This window comes from Giraffa tippelskirchi, chromosome 2 (genome assembly GCF_054371585.1).
Source record: "Giraffa tippelskirchi isolate mGirTip1 chromosome 2, T2T-mGirTip1v1.2.pri, whole genome shotgun sequence".
Taxonomy (NCBI): Eukaryota; Metazoa; Chordata; class Mammalia; order Artiodactyla; family Giraffidae; genus Giraffa; species Giraffa tippelskirchi.
The window spans coordinates 165,024,717-165,042,780 of record NC_137276.1 but is presented as its reverse complement, the minus strand read 5'-3'; the positions used below and the strand labels follow the sequence as shown (position 1 = coordinate 165,042,780).

General features: G+C 35.6%; 1 protein-coding gene across 3 annotated transcripts in view; it reads right to left on the bottom strand.

The window, feature by feature from the left end:
- Window positions 1-317: 317 nt before the first annotated feature.
- The window catches only part of SNX4 (sorting nexin 4), a 54,816-nt gene continuing 37,069 nt past the window's right edge, over window positions 318-18,064 (bottom strand). For all 3 annotated transcript variants that reach the window (XM_081571673.1, XM_081571674.1, XM_081571675.1), the window contains exons 9-14: window positions 12,274-12,339; window positions 8,094-8,183; window positions 6,450-6,549; window positions 4,577-4,722; window positions 3,382-3,496; window positions 318-1,473 (exon numbers count right to left, since the gene is read on the bottom strand). In XM_081571673.1, coding sequence (XP_081427799.1) covers window positions 1,426-1,473; window positions 3,382-3,496; window positions 4,577-4,722; window positions 6,450-6,549; window positions 8,094-8,183; window positions 12,274-12,339 — 565 coding nt within the window. In that variant the 3' untranslated portion in view covers window positions 318-1,425. The remainder of the gene's footprint in view (window positions 1,474-3,381; window positions 3,497-4,576; window positions 4,723-6,449; window positions 6,550-8,093; window positions 8,184-12,273; window positions 12,340-18,064) is intronic.

Sequence of the window (18,064 nt, the reverse complement as noted above, 5' to 3'; positions counted from 1 at the left end):
AAAGGCTTTTGATTTTACAGGCCAAATGGAAAGCTATTTTATTTCGTGAGCCAAGAGAGGGTACACTTCAGTGGGATGAAAAGTGTACCTATCAAGATGACTTTGGCTTCTAACAATTTTATCTTTTTTTTAAAAAAGGTTAAAATTTAAAAATCATATATCATTTCAGCATCTTATTTTTAAGAAATCCAACATTTTGGCATAAGACAAATTTATACAATTAAACTCTTCTAAACATAATGTGGCATATATTATTTTTCCACAGGTCATCAGATACTAATAGATATAGACCACTTTGTTAAATAACAAAAATCATATGAAAATCAACACAGTACTTCATTTATTTACCGTAAAAGTCTGGCAAACAGCACAAAAATTCAGCAACATTTCAAACATGTAAAAAAGTCAAATGTTGAACAGTACTGAAAATTCTTTTTTACATAATTAGTAATAATGAGTACACATGTAGAGTTCTGCAAAGCTACCAATTCCAAGGGTGCTTGGTTTCTGAACATATACCACAAAAACACATACACAAAAGCAATATAACTTATCTTTATAAAAATTACAGCCAAGCAATAAAAAAGGATGATAATAATGAAGATACTAATACGTATGTTCACTACATATATCTTATACATTGAAATGCTACATCTTGTACCCTGAAATGCCATGTATAGAGAGCCAAGCAGAGTAAATTTAGGCTCATCACTGAGGTTAAGAATTATTTAAGAATTTGATGCTTGTATATGTAACATACTCAAAACTTTCTATATAGCAATTCCTAGATTATAACAATGTATTCCACTGAGAAGTTGAATCTTCTTTGTTGGCAATATAAAATTTTTGACCATATCAAAATTCTGGTGAAACACACACTGAAGGCATTGTCTAGCGTATGCAATGTTCGGGGGCATTAATGAATGTGGGAGAAATTCTTAGATTTCACACTAAATTTCAGCTGAGCTTTGTCAAACCAAATAGCTCAACTGTAAGGCAAGAAAAATTAACCCTCTGTGATAGATTAGTGGGCCTTACCACATAAAGATAAGAATTCATTCTTAGGGAAAGACTCCCTACATAAGCAGATATGAAACAGTGGGCACTGAAACGAACTTCTAGAAATGACCGAACATCTTGATGTTCAGACACTGGTTCAGAAGCAACCATCTGTTGGTATATTTTATCTAATTAACATTTTACAATCAGCACCAGTCCCCAAAACCTCAAATTATAATATTTAATCTTCATTGAAATACATCCTTTTGTGCTATATTAATATAACTATTAATATAATCAAATTAAAGAAAGTCGAACTTACTCAACTTACTATATATTTTTGTGTATGCAGGGTAACAAATCTTTTTATTTACTTGTGCTTCTGTTTTGGGGTACTTTGATTGAAGAGAAATTCATTTCACAGGATTACATCTTGCTAAAGCATTCCTTAGCATTGGTCCAAACTTGAATTCCCTTTTAAAACAAACCAAAAAAAAAAGCCCCCAAAACTTTAAAATGTAATTTTGGAAGGATTTTGAAAGCCCAATTACTTGGCTTACTGGTATGTTAGGTTTCACCTTTTGGATTAATTAATAAGTCCAACAAACTTTTTCTGGCAATGGCTAATATAAGTCAAAGTGAAATACTTCTGAAAAAAGTAATAGAATCATTATATGAGCCTATCTTCAAAAAAAGAGAGAACTCCTACTTCTTTTTGAAAGACTCATTTACTCTTATCATATATTCATATCATTTCTACTTATAAAACAAACAAGTTTTGCAATATCTGAAACAAAAAACCCGATTAGTCTAACAATTAAATACAATTTAATGAACTATTAATTTATTAACCTAATAACCAATATTTTGGTAAAAAGTTATAAACTCCCTCTCAATGGTTCCTGCTGCTGCTGCTAAGTCGCTTCAGTCATGTCTGACTCTGTGCGACCCCATAGACGGCAGCCCACCAGGCTCCACCGTCCCTGGGATTCTCCAGGCAAGAACACTGGAGTGGGTTGCCATTTCCTTCTCCAATGTATGAAAGTGAAAAGTGAAAAGTGAAAGTGAAGTCGCTCAGTCGTGTCTGACTCTTAGCGACCCGAAGGACTGCAGCCTACCAGCCTCCTCCGTCCATGGGATTTTCCAGGCAAGAGTACTGGAGTGGGGTGCCACAGCAGGCTATTTAGCAAAAACTAACATGCTATTATATACCTAATAGGCTTAAACAAAAATGCATGTTTGTAAAAAATGTAACAGTAAAATCTAGAAAGTGGTAGAAGGTATGTTTTCAACAAACAAGATATATATATATATATATATATATATATATATATCTTGTTTATATATATATATTCTCCAGTAACTGCTAATTTATGAAGAATATTTTAATACTTATACATTAAAGTTTATCAATATTTATTGAAGCTTTGAACAATAGGAAAAAAATCAATTTTTTTAGCTTTTCTTCCTCCCTGATGGAACACAAAAAGAAAAACAAAACAAAACAAAACCACACAAGAATCCTTTAAAATGTCCCAGATTGCCTTACTAAATGATTTACTGAGATAAAGCATGCTGAATCGCTCAATAAATTGAGAAGCACTAGAGAAATGTAAAGCACCAGTACTGACTGGTTATCACATAGGCAGCTCTGGGGTTATGAAAACGAGGTTAAGGAATATTATACATTTTGTTCTTACAACATCATTTTAGAAAAATTTCCATCACTGCCAAAACATTTATTTTAACCAGAATAAGCTTCAGTGTTCATACCTTACATGATAGGTATCAATGACATGTTTATTAATACACACTTTCATGTGTATCTTTTCAAACTCATTTGTATATATACAATCATTTAAAAAATACACACTTTCCTCTTTCCCACAAAAACAGGATTGCATTATATGCACTAGTGTGTAGCTTGTTATCTCATCTGCCGTCCTATTAGGACATCTTATTAGGACAGTGCATGTGAGACCTATCTTGCCTTTTCTAACAATGAATACTCCATCAGATACTACTTTATCCAGGCCCTAACGTTTAGACCATTTTCCAATCAAAGTATGTATCGCTGTTAGGAATGGTATTTTACTGCCCTATGCAAGAATATCACATAACCACAGTAATGTTTTCAGTACATATTTTCAAATGCAAGTAATAAATAGGGCATACAAATTTGGAACTTTAGATGAGATTTAAGATTTTGATTATGACACTTCTTTCAAAATTAAGTAGAGAAACTGGGAAACATTCTGGAAGAGAAGAATGGACTTTAAAAATGAAAACAATATATACTTTGTTCCAAATAAGAAACTGATTTTAAAGAAATTTGCCAGCACTTCTGAATATACTTGTACCTTCACTGAAACCAAAACCTACCTTTTTGCACATACTGATCTGCATGACTGCGTAGCTTATGAGGGCCTCCTTTAAATCATGGTTCTTTTGTTCTTTGAAGCGTTCAATATCAGCCCAAGCATTTTTGACAAACTCTCTGAAATAAAGGGTATAGTCGTCATTATTATTCTTATTTAAATTAAGTAAACTACATATTATTAATTCAAATAAACACTTCTCATCTGAGTTGGGTTTTTGTCTATAAAGTGAGAGAAAAAGCAGACAGTCATACACTCTTCTACATTTTAATAGTCTCTTTTACCACAAATTCCAGCTTCAAATTATTCCTATAAAACAGTTGTAAATAGCTCCTTGAACCGACTTATAAGCCTAATAGATGCCACATGAACTTACCTGCCTGGAGTCACTGCGAAACATACAGTCTTTTCAACAAGATGGATTATGTATCACATTTATCATGTATTTTCTTTAAATGACAACTAGTCTTAAAAATTCTGAGAGCCATTTGTCTTTTTAACTCTTCATGAGTTTACTTTGACTTACTTGACACCAGCAGTTTCAAAAATTAACAAAACCACCTCCAAATCAGTGAAACTCTTGGTCTGCCTTGATCTACTCAACAACTATCAGACAAAAACAACATGAAAAATGAGCCCAAAAGTCAATGGCAGATCTCTGAGAACTGAATTTCTAAAAATATTTATGGAATAATTATATTCTAAGCCATATGCAAGGTGCTGGGACACAAAGATGAAGAAGACACAATCACTGACTTTGAAGGGTTCATAATTTAGCCAGAGACAGTCACACTGTACAAACTGCCATGGGATAAGGGCATGAATCAAGTGCTGTGACAGCCTGTGAGGATAAGAAAAGGCTTAACAAAGGAAGCAGTTCAAGAGCTGGGCATTGCAGAATGATCAGGCTTTTAAGTGACAGAAAAGAGTGGAGGAAATATGCAAAGGATAGAAATCATGTAAAATGCAAGAAAATAATATTATGAAGTTTAAACACGTCCTTCTTCCCCGTTCCCCAACACTAACACAACTGTTTCTCTGTAACATGATTTTTGATTACTCAAATTTCTTAGGAATATTCAATCACTGTATTTTAGAAGAGGCTACATCCAGGGACACTGATGAAGCTAGGAATGATTATAAGCTACCTGCCACAGAGTGTACAAGTCTAGCCATGTTAAACATCCCAGCATTTTTACCTGCCTTCCAGATTTTTAGACTTAAGTTGTTGTTCTCCTTCCTTTATTTGTTCTTCTAGCATCTTTATTCTGGCTTCTCTCTGCTCTGGAGTTTCTTGACCAAAGAGCTTGGTAGTCATTCCCTTCAAAGAAAATGTTCTCACAGTCTAAAATGAAACAGAAACAGATGAATGGATAAATAACATCTGTACACTGAAATATTTTTCAGTCTTAAAAAGGAAGAAAATTCTGACATACGCTACAACATGGATGAACCTTGAGGACACTGTGCTAAGTAAAATAAGCCAGTCACAAAAAGACAAATACAGTACAAGTCTACTTATATGAAGTATCCAGAGTAGTGTAACTTACAGAGACAGAAAGTGGAATGGTGACTGCCAGGGGCTAGGTGAAGAGGGAAATTAATAGTTGATATTTAATAAGTATAGAGTTTCAATTTTGTAAGACGAAGAGTTCTGCAGGTTGGTTGCACAACAATGTAAATGAACTTACTACTCCTAAACTTGAAAAATGGTTAAAACAACAAATGCTATGTTCTGTATATTTTACCACAATTTTTTTTAAAGAGGAAATGGCCATTTCCCCCCTACCTCAGACAGAACACCACAAACCATACAATCAGGGGGCTACTATTAAGGCTTATAATACTAGAAAATGTTGAAGAATCAAAAAAGGAAAAATTTTAACTGAGCTTCTTCACCATATGGAAAACTTCCAGGTGAAATACTAGGCATGTTATTTACGTCAGCAGTCATATTTTTTCAATTACTCTGTGATCATAAAAAATGGATAAAATTCAACAGGCAACAATGAAAATAAACCAAACTGAAAAAACCATTTAAAATCTGCATAACTCACACTGAAACTTGGTTATCTATTAATAAAACAGAATGCCTAAACCCAAGCATCAAACTTCACCATCTCCTCCCTCTCTGGAGTTTACTGAAGGAAACACTTTTCCCTGCACATGCAGGAGTAGAGGACCAAGCTCCCTGAAAATGGACTGGAAATTTTCCCTGGATTTTAAAAATAAGTCAAGCTGGTGTGTACCTGCTTCATGGTCAAAGGTCTTTCCCCACATATCTTTATGTGGGTAGCCCACAAGCACTTTTAAAAGTAAAGGACTCGTTAACTATGAAATGACTTATAAATAGCGGCACTATCACGGCTTCATTACTTCCAGATTGTGTGCTCTCACCATGACAGCTTACTTATTCCAATGAAATAGCTGGACAGTCGAAAGCTGATTATAAAAATTATCTAAATCTAATACAGTAAGATATGAAATTTTCTTCACAAGTACTCACTGTAAGGATTCAAGAATAAAGTACACAAAAAGCTCTGTTAGGAGAGAGGCACTGATTCTAACAAGGCAAAGTTTTTCAAAGTTAACTAAAATTTCTATAATGTAAGTGATCAAATTAAACCTTGCAAAGGTCATTATTTCAATCCCAAAGAATAACGGTTTTTTTCACTTAGACTTAATCAGAAAAGAGATGGTTCTTATCACACAGTGCAATATGGCAAAATTTCTTATAACACTATATATGTTTTAATGGCTTACATTTTTTTTACGACTTAATTTTTTAAATTTAATTTTACTTTTTGGCCACCACCACGCAGCATGTGGGACCTTAGTTCCCTGACCAGGGATTGAACTCATGCTCCCTGCAATGAAAGCACATAGTCTTAACCAATAGGACCATCAGGGAAGTCCCTAATGGCTTATATCTTTTTATGTCAAGATCACAACCAAAAAAATCATAAAGTTGTCCACAAATTACTCCCCTTTAAAAGCTACAGGCATCCTGCAGCCCATTTCACTTAAGGTTCGTTATAATAATACCAAAGACCCAAATGGAAAACAGCTCACCCCAGTTGCCAGTTCCTCACACTGCTGCTTCTTGGATGCTAGGTCCTGAGCAGCCATCTCCAAGTCATACTGCATAAGTTCATGTTTCCTGCACACAGCTCTAGGGAAAACACAGTGCTGCCATTTAATTTTTGTGGCCTCTCTAATTATTAACATGTTAAATTTTTCCCCCAGGGGTAAAGTGGAGGCATTCATGTCTTACTATGGTTAGAACTTTTATATCTAGCATTTTTAAGCTTAAAAGGTAGTAGCCCAACATTAAAAATTTAATCTAGCAGAACCTAAGCATAAAAACTTTATATACTCTTAAATCAAAAAAGGTTGTTTTCCAGATACTTGCAAAAATTTTTTCAATAAACATACCATTATCACATACATTTTTTAAAAAAGCTTTTTTGTACAGCACTGGAACTAACTGGAACTAATGTTATAATCTCATATAACAACTGAGTATTGTTTAAAAAGATTATCTCAAAGTTTTCTATTTAGAAATGTCTATTAGTTTTTATTATCATAAAAGTAATCTATGCTCACTAAAAAAAAAAAAGAAAAAAGATTCTAATACAGGAATGTACTAAGTAAGTTTCAAGAACACTTTCTTCTCCCTAGTTCTACTAACCAGACACAATTCATATTAATAGATGGCATATATTGTTCTAGACTTTAGCTAGGCATTTCTGAACCATATACCAAAGACACGTTTGTTCATCAATATACATTCATCTTTTCTATAATCTTTAAGAGTTGCCAAGAATTCCATTGTGTTGAGCAACCTTCCTTTGGTAAGTTACTTGAAAAAGCTTGATGTGACCTCTACTACTCAAAGCTCTAGAAGGAAAAAGGTTAACAATGTGATGTTTTCATCCCAGCTACTGAACAGCCAAAGGAATATTGCTCTTCTGTTTTATTAACACAATTCTTATATTGATTTTAAAAGTGACAGGAAAATGATTCATTTTTCTAAACTGGCATATCTCCCAGAGAATTCTGTTTGGCTCTGCAGAAGATACCATAAAAACAGAAGACAAAGTCCTGACATTAAGAAATTTTACAGCCTTACTAAGGAGATAAAATATGCAGGTATGGAAACATCACAGAATTTAAAGGTAATATACAATTTAATGACAGACCATGATAACACACTCTCAATGTGTACTTTGCTTCCAATCTCCAAGCTGGAAAAAGCAGAAAGAACAACATATAGACAGACCCAAAGTCAGAGACTAACAGGTTTTATCAGTATAATGTTTCAAATATAGTGAATGTGTTAGTCGCTTAGTCAACCGACTCTTTGTGACCCCATGGACTGTAACCCTCCAGGCTCCTCTGTCCATGGGATTCTCCAGGCAAGAATACTGGTAGGTTGCTATTTCCTTCTCCAGGGTATCTTCCCAACCCAGAGACTGAACCCAGGTCTCCTGCATTGCATGCAGAATCTTTACCATCTGAGACACCAGGGATCAGGGTCGTCTTAAATTCCTACGTCTAGCACTCTGCAACAGACAGGAATACAGTGAGATCTCATTCAATATCAAGGGGAAGGAATTCATTTAAAAATCACCTTACTCCCTTTATTTTAGCGTAACAGATGAAGAGAGTGTTGACCACCCACAGGACTGCATCTGGAACAAGTATTATACCTACCGCAATGCTTCTGCATAAAAAAGATACTCCTTTAACTGATCTGCATAATGTTCTTCATCTTCCAAAATATCATCAATAGAAGATGCATATCTGTTTAAAAAATAACATATATAGTAACTTATCAAGAAACAAAATATTAATATTCTAAAGAAGGGCTATTCAAAGCATGGTCGGCTGACCACTTGCTACCCATGCATGACCAAAGTACAGAAAATGAGAATAAGCATTTAGAAACATTTATAGCAATTTTTAAATTGAAGTATAGCTGATTTGCAATCCTATATTAGTTTCAGGTATATAGCAAAGTGATTCAGTTATATATTTCTTTCAAATTTTCCATTATAGGTTATTACAAGATATTAAATATAGTGCCCTATGCTATATAGTACACCCTTGTTACTTATTTTATGTAGTCTGTGTCTGTTAATCCCACACTCCTAATTTATCCCTCCCTTCAAATAGCAATCCTTAATTACCATGACAATTCTACTGAATTTTACCAAAATGTGTTTAGCAAGGGCTTGGATATATAAAAAAAGTAAACAAAAAAATGGTCCTTCTTAAGGTAGCTTAAGCTACCTTAAGCACTGTAGTATCTTTTCTTAAATGTAGTATAAAAAGGGCTACAAAATCTGTAGAAAGAATAAGAATTTTGTGTAATTGAAGAATTTAGTATCCTTGATAGCAACTACATAAAGTCAAAAAGCTATAAAAGGAACAGTTGAACAAATAAAGATCATAGAAAATTTTAGAAGCATTATTTTACTCTAATTCTCAATAGCAACCTCTGCTTTGATCTGGACAAGTCCCTCACTGTTGTGCCATTCTTGTTCTTAGACCTGAGTATTTCCTTGCACAGAAATATAATGGCACTCCACACTGCTTCTCCAAATCCTCAACACCTCTAGAAATCTCCCCAGACTTCTTTAGTCTTTGTTCGTCACTCTACTTCTGATCTCTTGTCAAAAACTGAGAACTTAAATCTTATCAAAGAAATCTCTTATAGGTATATGCATCACTGAGTCCCTTCACTGTTCACCTCAAACTATCAGAACACTTTGTTAATCGGCTATACTCCAATACAAAATAAAAAGTTAAAAAGAAAAAAAAAAGAACTGTCTTTCGTGTTGATTTTCTCTGATCACCAGAGCTTCCCTGGTGGCTCAGATGGTAAACAATCTGCTTGCAATGCAGGAGACCCAGGTTCAATCCCTGGGTTGGGAAGATCCCCTGGAGAAGGGAATGTCTACCCACTCCAGTATTCTTGCATGGGCAATTCGATGGACAGAGTCCATGGGGTGCAGCCCATGGGGTCGAAAAAAGTTGGACACAACTGAGCAACAACACTTTCTCTGGTCACATTATAAATTCCACAAGGACATGGGCTATGTCATTTATTTCTTCTGTATGGTATAAGTAGCATTCTTTTTTCAAATTAATTCTGATTCCTTAGCATGGGCATAAAAGAAAAATATACTTTATGTCTCCAAGCCTGCTTCATGCAGGTAAGTAAACAAGTTTACTGAATTAAAAAATAAACAAAAAATTTAAGTTAATGCTCACTGAAAAGCGATGTGCTTATAGTGTTTATGAAAGTAGCCAAAATATGTATTCTGTAAATATAAATTTACATTTGTGAGAGTGTGGACTTTGTCTTTTGTGACTGAAAAATGTCTTGAGAATCACTGTTAAGAGTAGGAAAAATTGTCTGTAGTTCATAAATCTACGATTCTGGAAAAGTTAATGTTAAGAAAACAAAAAAGGTAAGTGACTGGTGGCTTGAAGATAGGAAAGACAGCGTGGAGAAAGGGGTAAGAGGTAAAGATGCTTTTGGTATTAGTATTAAAATTAATTTTATTTAACATTTACATAAACCAAGTGAAGGGATAATCCCAAATTCCTGCAAATACTGAGACTGTCCTGTCAACAGAATGCAGGAAGACAACAAAATAGTTGAAAAGCAGCTGGTCAGCTTAAATAATAATCCAAAGAAAAATGATATTTAAATAAAATAAATATTTTTGTCTCTTTATTATTCAGTTGTAGGAGTTCTTTATATATTTTGGTTGGAAACGTTTAGTCCCAGTCTGTGGCTTGCCTCTTCACTATCTTAATGGGGTGTTTTTGTGTGTGTGGTAAAATGTAATGTAAAATCCACCTTTTTAACAATTTATTGGTGTATATAGTTCAGTGGCTTTGAGTACTTTCAGGCTGTTGTGCAACCATTACCACCATTCATCCCCAGAACTTATCTTCCCCAACTAACACTGTACTCCTACATTCCTTCAACTTATAACGGAATCTTTTGATAAGCTAAATTTTTAATTATTATTTTTTTGTTTTTTAGTACGGCATGTTAGGTAGTAGTTCCCTACCCAGGGCTCAAATCAGTGCTCCCTGCACTGGAAACACAGCGTCTTTACTGCTGGACCACCAGGGAGATCCCAAAATTTCTAATTTTGAAGAACAATTTACCATTTTTAAAAGACTTTTTTTCCTTTCGTGTCCTTTAAAAAAAATCTTTCGCTTACTCAAAGGCTGCTAAAATATTCTATTTTCTACTAAAAGCTGTACTTTAAGGTTTTATATTGATGTATATCATCCAAATTGAATTAGCTTTGTAAGATGTGAGATATGGCTCAAGGTTCCTTTTTTTTTTAATAATTCACTTTTTAAAAAAATTACTTATTTTCCACAGAAAAAATAAAATTTATACAGAAAAAAATCCTGTTAATTGCAAATAAAGACAGTTTTCCACCTTCCTTTCTGTGCTGGGTCTTTGTTGCTGCATGGGCTTTTCTCTAGTTGCAGAGAGCAGGGGCTACTCTCTAGCTGCAGTACATGGGCTTCTCATTGCAGTGGCCTCTCTCGTTGCAGAGCACGGGCTCTAGGGAATGCATACTTCAGTAGCTGCAGTACGTCGGCTAAGAACTTGTGGCTCCTGGGCTCTAGAGCACAGGCTCAACAGTTGTGGCACAGGGTCTTAGCTGCTGTGTGGCATGTGGGATCTTCCGGGGGCAGGGATTGAACTGCAGCTCCTACATGGTCAGGAGGATTCTCTACCACTGAGCCAAAAGGGAAGCCTTCAAGGTTCAGTTTTTTCCCCATGAAGATTTCCAGAACCATTTCTTGAAATGAACTATGTAAATGTGGATCTATTTCTGAATTCTATCCTATTCCATGGATCTGTTTATCTCAGTATCTCCTGATAACTATAGCTCTATAGTAAGTCTTGAAATCAGGTAATATATTCAACTTTGTCCTTTTTTTCAAGATTGTTTTGACTACTTCATGTTCTTTGAATTTCTATATACATTTTCAAATCAGCTTATCGATTTCTATTAAAAATCACTGCAGGTTTGATTGGGACTGTCATTTAGGAAGAATGCTCATATTAACACTACTGAGTCTTCCAATCTCTGAACATGGTTTAATTTCACCTTTTATTTAGGTATTTAATTTCTCTCAGCAATGTTTATATATAAAGTTTTCAGTGTAGAGGTCTTTCACACTACTATAAACAGCATTTTTAAGCTTTATTTTCTAATTTTACTAGTATGCAAAAATGGTTTTTTTATATATTCATTATGTATCATGCATTTCCATTAAACTCAGTTGTTAGATCTATAGTATTTTTGGTTGATTCTTTATTTTCTACAGAAAAATCCTGTTAACTGCAAATAAAGACAGGACAGTTTTTCTTCTTCCTTTCTAAGATGTATGCCACTTATTTGATCTTCTTGCCTTACTGTGCTGACCAGGACCTCTACTACCACTTCTACCAGTAGTGGTGGAGCAGACAATCTTGCCTTATTCCTGATTTTAGGAGAAAACATCAATATTGACTATTAAGTACAGTATTAGCTATATGTTTTACACTGAGGAAATTCTTTATATTCCTAGTTTGATGAAAATTTTTACTGTGAATAGATTTTAAAATGCTTTTGACATACACTGAAATGAACATCTGGATTCTCTTCTCTGTCCTGCTAATATGTGAACTGAACTGAAAGATTTTTGAATGTTAACCTTGCATTCCTGATATAAACTTCTTTAAGTCAAATCTGTACACAGAGAGCACAATACAAATGCCAGCAAACTTTTTAAAAACAGAAGAATCACTAACACTTTCGAACTAAATGTCACCTCCAGTTCTACCTTAAATTCTCTGGGTACTTACACATCCATATGATGACCAGCACTCTGCAGTCCATCACCCATTTCTTTTTCTATGGCACTCCACTCACTACAAAGAAAGAGATAAAACCAAACCCATCATGAATTAGATATGCAATATTATTAAACAGAATCTTTTACAAAGTTTTTTTCCTAGTTAGATTTTAAACAGTATGATATCTATTTTATTTTGTTCCTGATGATTCACTTTCTGTGACTCCAATATGCTCCTTTCCCCTGAACTTTAACAACTAAATGCAAGTGAAGGCTTTAAAAATGTTAATTCAAAAGTTTATATCTGCTGTTAAGTACAAAGTTAGTATCATACAAAACAGTTCCTGCTTATAGACTGCTTTCTCAGCTACAGTGCCTATTTAAATCAACCGTGGCACTTTCAGAAACTAGGAATGCTTGTCCTCCTCTTGATTGACTTAATCAGAATTTCCAGGATAGAGCTGAGGTATGTATATTTCTAAAATCTACATGAAAGACTGTGATAACCACACATGATTACATGTCACTATCTTAATAGGTAACAGAAAAAGACAACTGTACAGAAATATTGGGTGCACCATAAAACCTCAGTTAACTTGCACTAAAGTTGCACAACAAAGTCTACTGAAACCACAGATCATTTTGTTACCATTTCAGTGAAATTCCTGAAATAAAAATGCCTTTTTATGGAAGATGATATTATAATAAATGGGGGAACAGATCTATAATCTTAAATGTTAAGAGATGACATAATTTGATATATTTTCTTCTAGTTATTTTTACTTATTTTAATATGGCTGAGATCATGTAGTATATACAACTTTGTACCATGTTTTTTCTCGTTAACAGTATTTCCCCACATTGTTAAAATAATTTGTTCTCAGCATTGTTTCAGTGGCAACTCTTAAATTTTTTAACCATTTTACGAACCATTCAAGATTGTTTCCAATTTTTCTGCTATGTAAAGAATGTATAATAAACACCTTCAACTGCATATCATAAAAACAAAAATTAAACACTATGATTCTATTAATCTGTAGTCTTTATAAATTGTTCTTGAAATATCAAGATTATATGCCTATAATACTAGAAGGGAAAACCCTTACATGGTTTTTAAACTTGTCAAGGAAGGAAAACAAACATAAATAAACATATTTCCTTCTGATAATTTTTACTCATGTTTACTTTCAAAATAGTAACCAGTTCAGTTCAGTTGCTCAGTCGTGTCCGACTATTTGCGACCTCATGAATCGCAGCATGCCAGGACTCCCTGTCCATCACCAATTCCTGGAGTTTACCCAAACCCATGTCCATCCAGTTGGTGATGCCATCCAACCATCTCATCCTCTGTCGTCCCCATCTCCTCCTGCCCCCAATCCTTCCCAGCATTAGGGTCTTTTCCAATGAGTCAACACTTCACATGAGGTGGCCAAAGTATTGGAGTTTCAGCTTCAACATCAGACCTTCCAATGAACACCCAGGATTGATCTCCTTTAGGATGGACTGGTTGGATCTTCTTGCAGTCCAAGGGAATCTCTCAAGAGTCTTCTCCAACACCACAGTTCAAAGCATCAATTCTTTGGTGCTCAGCTTTCTTCACAGTCCAACTCTCACATCCATACATAACCACTGGAAAAACCATAGCCTTGACTAGACGGACTTTTGTTGGCAAAGTAATGTCTCTGCTTTTAAATATGCTATCTAGGTTGGTCATAACCTTCCTTCCAAGGAGTATGCGTCTTTTAATTTCATGGCTGCAATCACCATCTGCAGTGATTTTGGAGCCCAAAAAAATAAAGTCTGACACTGTTTCCACTGTTTCCCCATCCATTTGCCATGAAGTGATGGGACCAGGTGCCATGATCTTAGTTTTCTGAACGTTGAGCTTTAAGCCAACTTTTTCACTCTCCTCTTTCACTTTCATCAAGAGGCTCTTTACTCTTCTTTGCTTTCTGCCATATGGGTGGTGTCATCTGCATATCTGAGGTTATTGATATTTCTCCCAGCAATCTTGATTCCAGCTTGTGTTTCTTCCAGCCCAGCATTTCTCATGATGTACTCGGCATATAAGTTAAATAAGCAGGGTGACAATATACAGCCTTGATGTACTCCTTTTCCTATTTGGAACCAGTCTGTTGTTCCATGTCCAGTTCTAACTGTTGTTTCCTGACCTGCATACAGGTTTCTCAAGAGACAGGTCAGATGGTCTGGTATTCCCATCTCTTTCAGAATTTTCCAGTTTATTGTGATCCACACAGTCAAAGGCTTTGGCATCGTCAATAAAGCAGAAATAGATGTTTTTCTGGAACTCTCTTGCTTTTTCGATGATCCAGCGGATATTGGCAATTTGATCTCTGGTTCCTCTGCCTTTTCTGAAACCAGCTTGAACATCTGGAAGTTCACAGTTCACGTATTGCTGAAGCCTGGCTTGGAGAATTTTGAGCATTACTTTACTAGCGTGTGAGATGAGTGCCATTGTGCGGTAGTTTGAACATTTTTTGGCATTGCCTTTCTTTGGGATTGGAATGAAAACTGACCTTTTCCAGTCCTGTGGCCACTGCTAAGTTTTCCAAATTTGCTGGCATATCGAGTGCAGCACTTTCACAGCATCATCTTTCAGGATTTGAAATAGCTCAACTGGAATTCCATCACCTCCACTAGCTTTGTTCGTAGTGATGCTTTCTAAGGCCCACTTGACTTCACATTCCAGGATGTCTGGCTCTAGGTGAGTGATCACACCATCATGATTATCTGGGTCGTGAAGATCTTTTTTGGACAGTTCTTCTGTGTATTCTTGCCACCTCTTCTTAATATCTTCTGCTTCTGTTAGGTCCATACCACTTCTGTCCTTTATTGAGCCCATCTTTGCATGAAATGTTCCCTTGGTATCTCTGATTTTCTTGAAGAGATCTCTAGTCTTTCCCATTCTGTTGTTTTCCTCTATTTCTTGGCATTGATCGCTGAGGAAGGCTTTCTTAGCTCTCCTTGCTATTCTTTGGAACTCTGCATTCAGATAGCAATATCTTTCCTTTTCTCCTTTGCTTTTTGCTTCTCTTCTTTTCCCAGCTATTTCTAAGGCCTCCTCAGACAGCTATTTTGCTTTTTTGCGTTTCTTTTCCATGGGGATGGTCTTGATCCCTGTCTCCTGTACAATGTCACGAACCTCTGTCCATAGTTCATCAGGCACTCTATCAGATCTAGTCCCTTAAATCTATTTCTCACTTCCACCGTATAATCATACGGGATTTGATTTAGGTCATACCTGAATGGTCTAGTGGTTTTCCCTACTTTCTTCAATTTAAGTCTGAATTTGGCAATAAGGAGTTCATGATCTGAGCCACAGTCTGCTCCCGGTCTTGTTTTTGCTGACTGTATACAGCTTTCCCATATTTGGCTGCAAAGAATATAAACCCAGGTCCAAGGAGCGGCGGCTGCATGGGCACAGGAGGGCCGAGAGGAGTTACTCCACATTTAAGGTCAGGAGGGGCCGTCGTGAGTAGATACCCCTTGTCCCAGGTAAGGAGCAACAGCTGCACTTTGCTGGAGCAGCTGTGAAGAGATACCTCACGTCCAAGGTAAGAGAAACCCAAGTAAGACAGTAGGTGTTGCGAGAGGGCATCAGAGGGCAGACCCACTGAAACTATAATCACAGAAAACTAGCCAACCTGATCACATGGACCACAGCCTTGTCTATCTCAATGAAACTAAGCCATGCCTTGTGGGGCCACCCAAGAATGTGGCCCACTGGAGAAGGGCATGGCAAACCACTTCAGTATTCTTGCCTTGAGAACCCCATGAACAGTATGAAAAGGCAAAAAGATAGGACACTGAAAGATGAACTCCCCAGGTTGGTAGGTGCCCAATATGCTGCTGGAGATCAGTGCAGAAACAACTCCAGAAAGAATGATGGGATGGAGCCAAAGCAAAAACAATGTGATTGGTGATAGAAGCAAAGTCCGATGCTATAAAGAGCAATATCGCATAGGAACTTGGAATGTTAGGTCCATGAATCAAGGCAAATTGGAAGTGGTCAAACAGGAGATGGCAAGAGTGAACATCAACATTCTAGGAATCAGTGAACTAAGATGGACTGGAATGGGTGAATTTAACTCAGATGACCATTATATCTACTACTGTGGGCTGGAATCCCTTAGAAGAAATGGAGTAGCCATCATGGTCAACAAAAGAGTCCGAAATGCAGTACTTGGATGGAATCTCAAAAATGACAGAATGATCTCTGTTCGTTTGCAAGGCAAACCATTCAATATCACGGTAATCCAAGTCTATGCCCCGACCAGCAACGCTGAAGAAGTTGAACTTGAACAGTTCTGTGAAGACCTACAAGACCTTTTAGATCTAACACCCAAAAAAGATGTCCTTTTCATTATAGGGGACTGGAATGCAAAAGTAGGAAGTCAGGAAACACCTGGCGTAACAGGCAAATTTGGCCTTGGAGTACAGAATAAAGCAGGGCAAAGGCTAATAGAGTTTTGCCAAGAGAACGCACTGGTCATAGCAAAATAGTAATAGTAACAGTTAATCTTTTTTTAGTGCTGGCTGTTCACAAAATGAATTTTTTTTTTTTCCGCTGTGCTACATCTTAAAACTGATATTCAAATAAATTTCAGATGAATCAAAAATTTACAGAACCACAAAAATATAGAAGAAATGAAAAATATATGCTTTATTATTCATAAGGAGGAGACCTTACTAAGATATACAAAAAGTCAGAGGCTATTACTTTATAAAGGAGAAAAACTAATCACTTGCATGTCAACTGAATTTAATAAGTTGAATATTTTTGTATATTAAAAGCCACATAAGAAAAGTCAAGAGACATATGACAAAGTGGGGAAAAAGTTGCAATCCATTTCACAAAGGTCTAATTTTCCTAAAAGATAAACAACTGCAAATAAATTAAGAAACCAGACTACCAGCCCAACAGGAAAAAACAGCCAAAGATACATACAGACTGCTTATAAAATTAAAAAAAAAAAAAATTAGAGACTATTAATCATCAGGAAAAAAGTTTAACTTCATTCATAATTAGAGTAATACAAATTATAACTACAGTGAGAAGGCATTTTTCACCATCAGGCTGGTAAAGACAAAAGTTCACTAAAAACTGTTTGGGTAAGGATCTGAGGAAATAGATATTAACATTTTGATGATGGGAGTCGAACATCTTCCATACAGGGAAATTTGGCAATATCTACCAACTCAATTATCCTTAGATCCAGTAACAACATTTGTGGAATTTTATCCTACATATATACTCAATCATGTGTGAAACGACATGAACATGAACATTAACTGAAGCACTGAATGCAACAGCAGATTAGAAATAATTATCAAGAAAAAACTGGTTAAGTAAATTAGGATGCTCCAGCTCAATAAAGCCCAATACAGTTATTTGCTGATAACAATATATCTAGGATAGCAGTTTTTAAGTTAAAAAAAGCAACATGAGAAGTGAACATAGCAATGTATACAACATGCTCCCTTTCCATGTTAAAAAAAAAAAGGGTGGGAGAGAGGGAGTAGAATGCATTTGTTTGTCTGTTAATATATACACTGACAGTGCTACAATACATTTTACTGGAAGGATACACAAGTAACTCAGAAACTGCCAGTAGTTGCCTCAGAGGAGGAGACCTGGGTGGTTGGCAGGCAGGAGCAAAGAGACTTTTCACTATATAAGCTTTTGTTCCTATTGAATTTTGTATTATATGAATATCTTAAATGTTCAAATATGTTAAATGAATTATTTTTGACTACTTCGATAAAAAGGACAGAACATT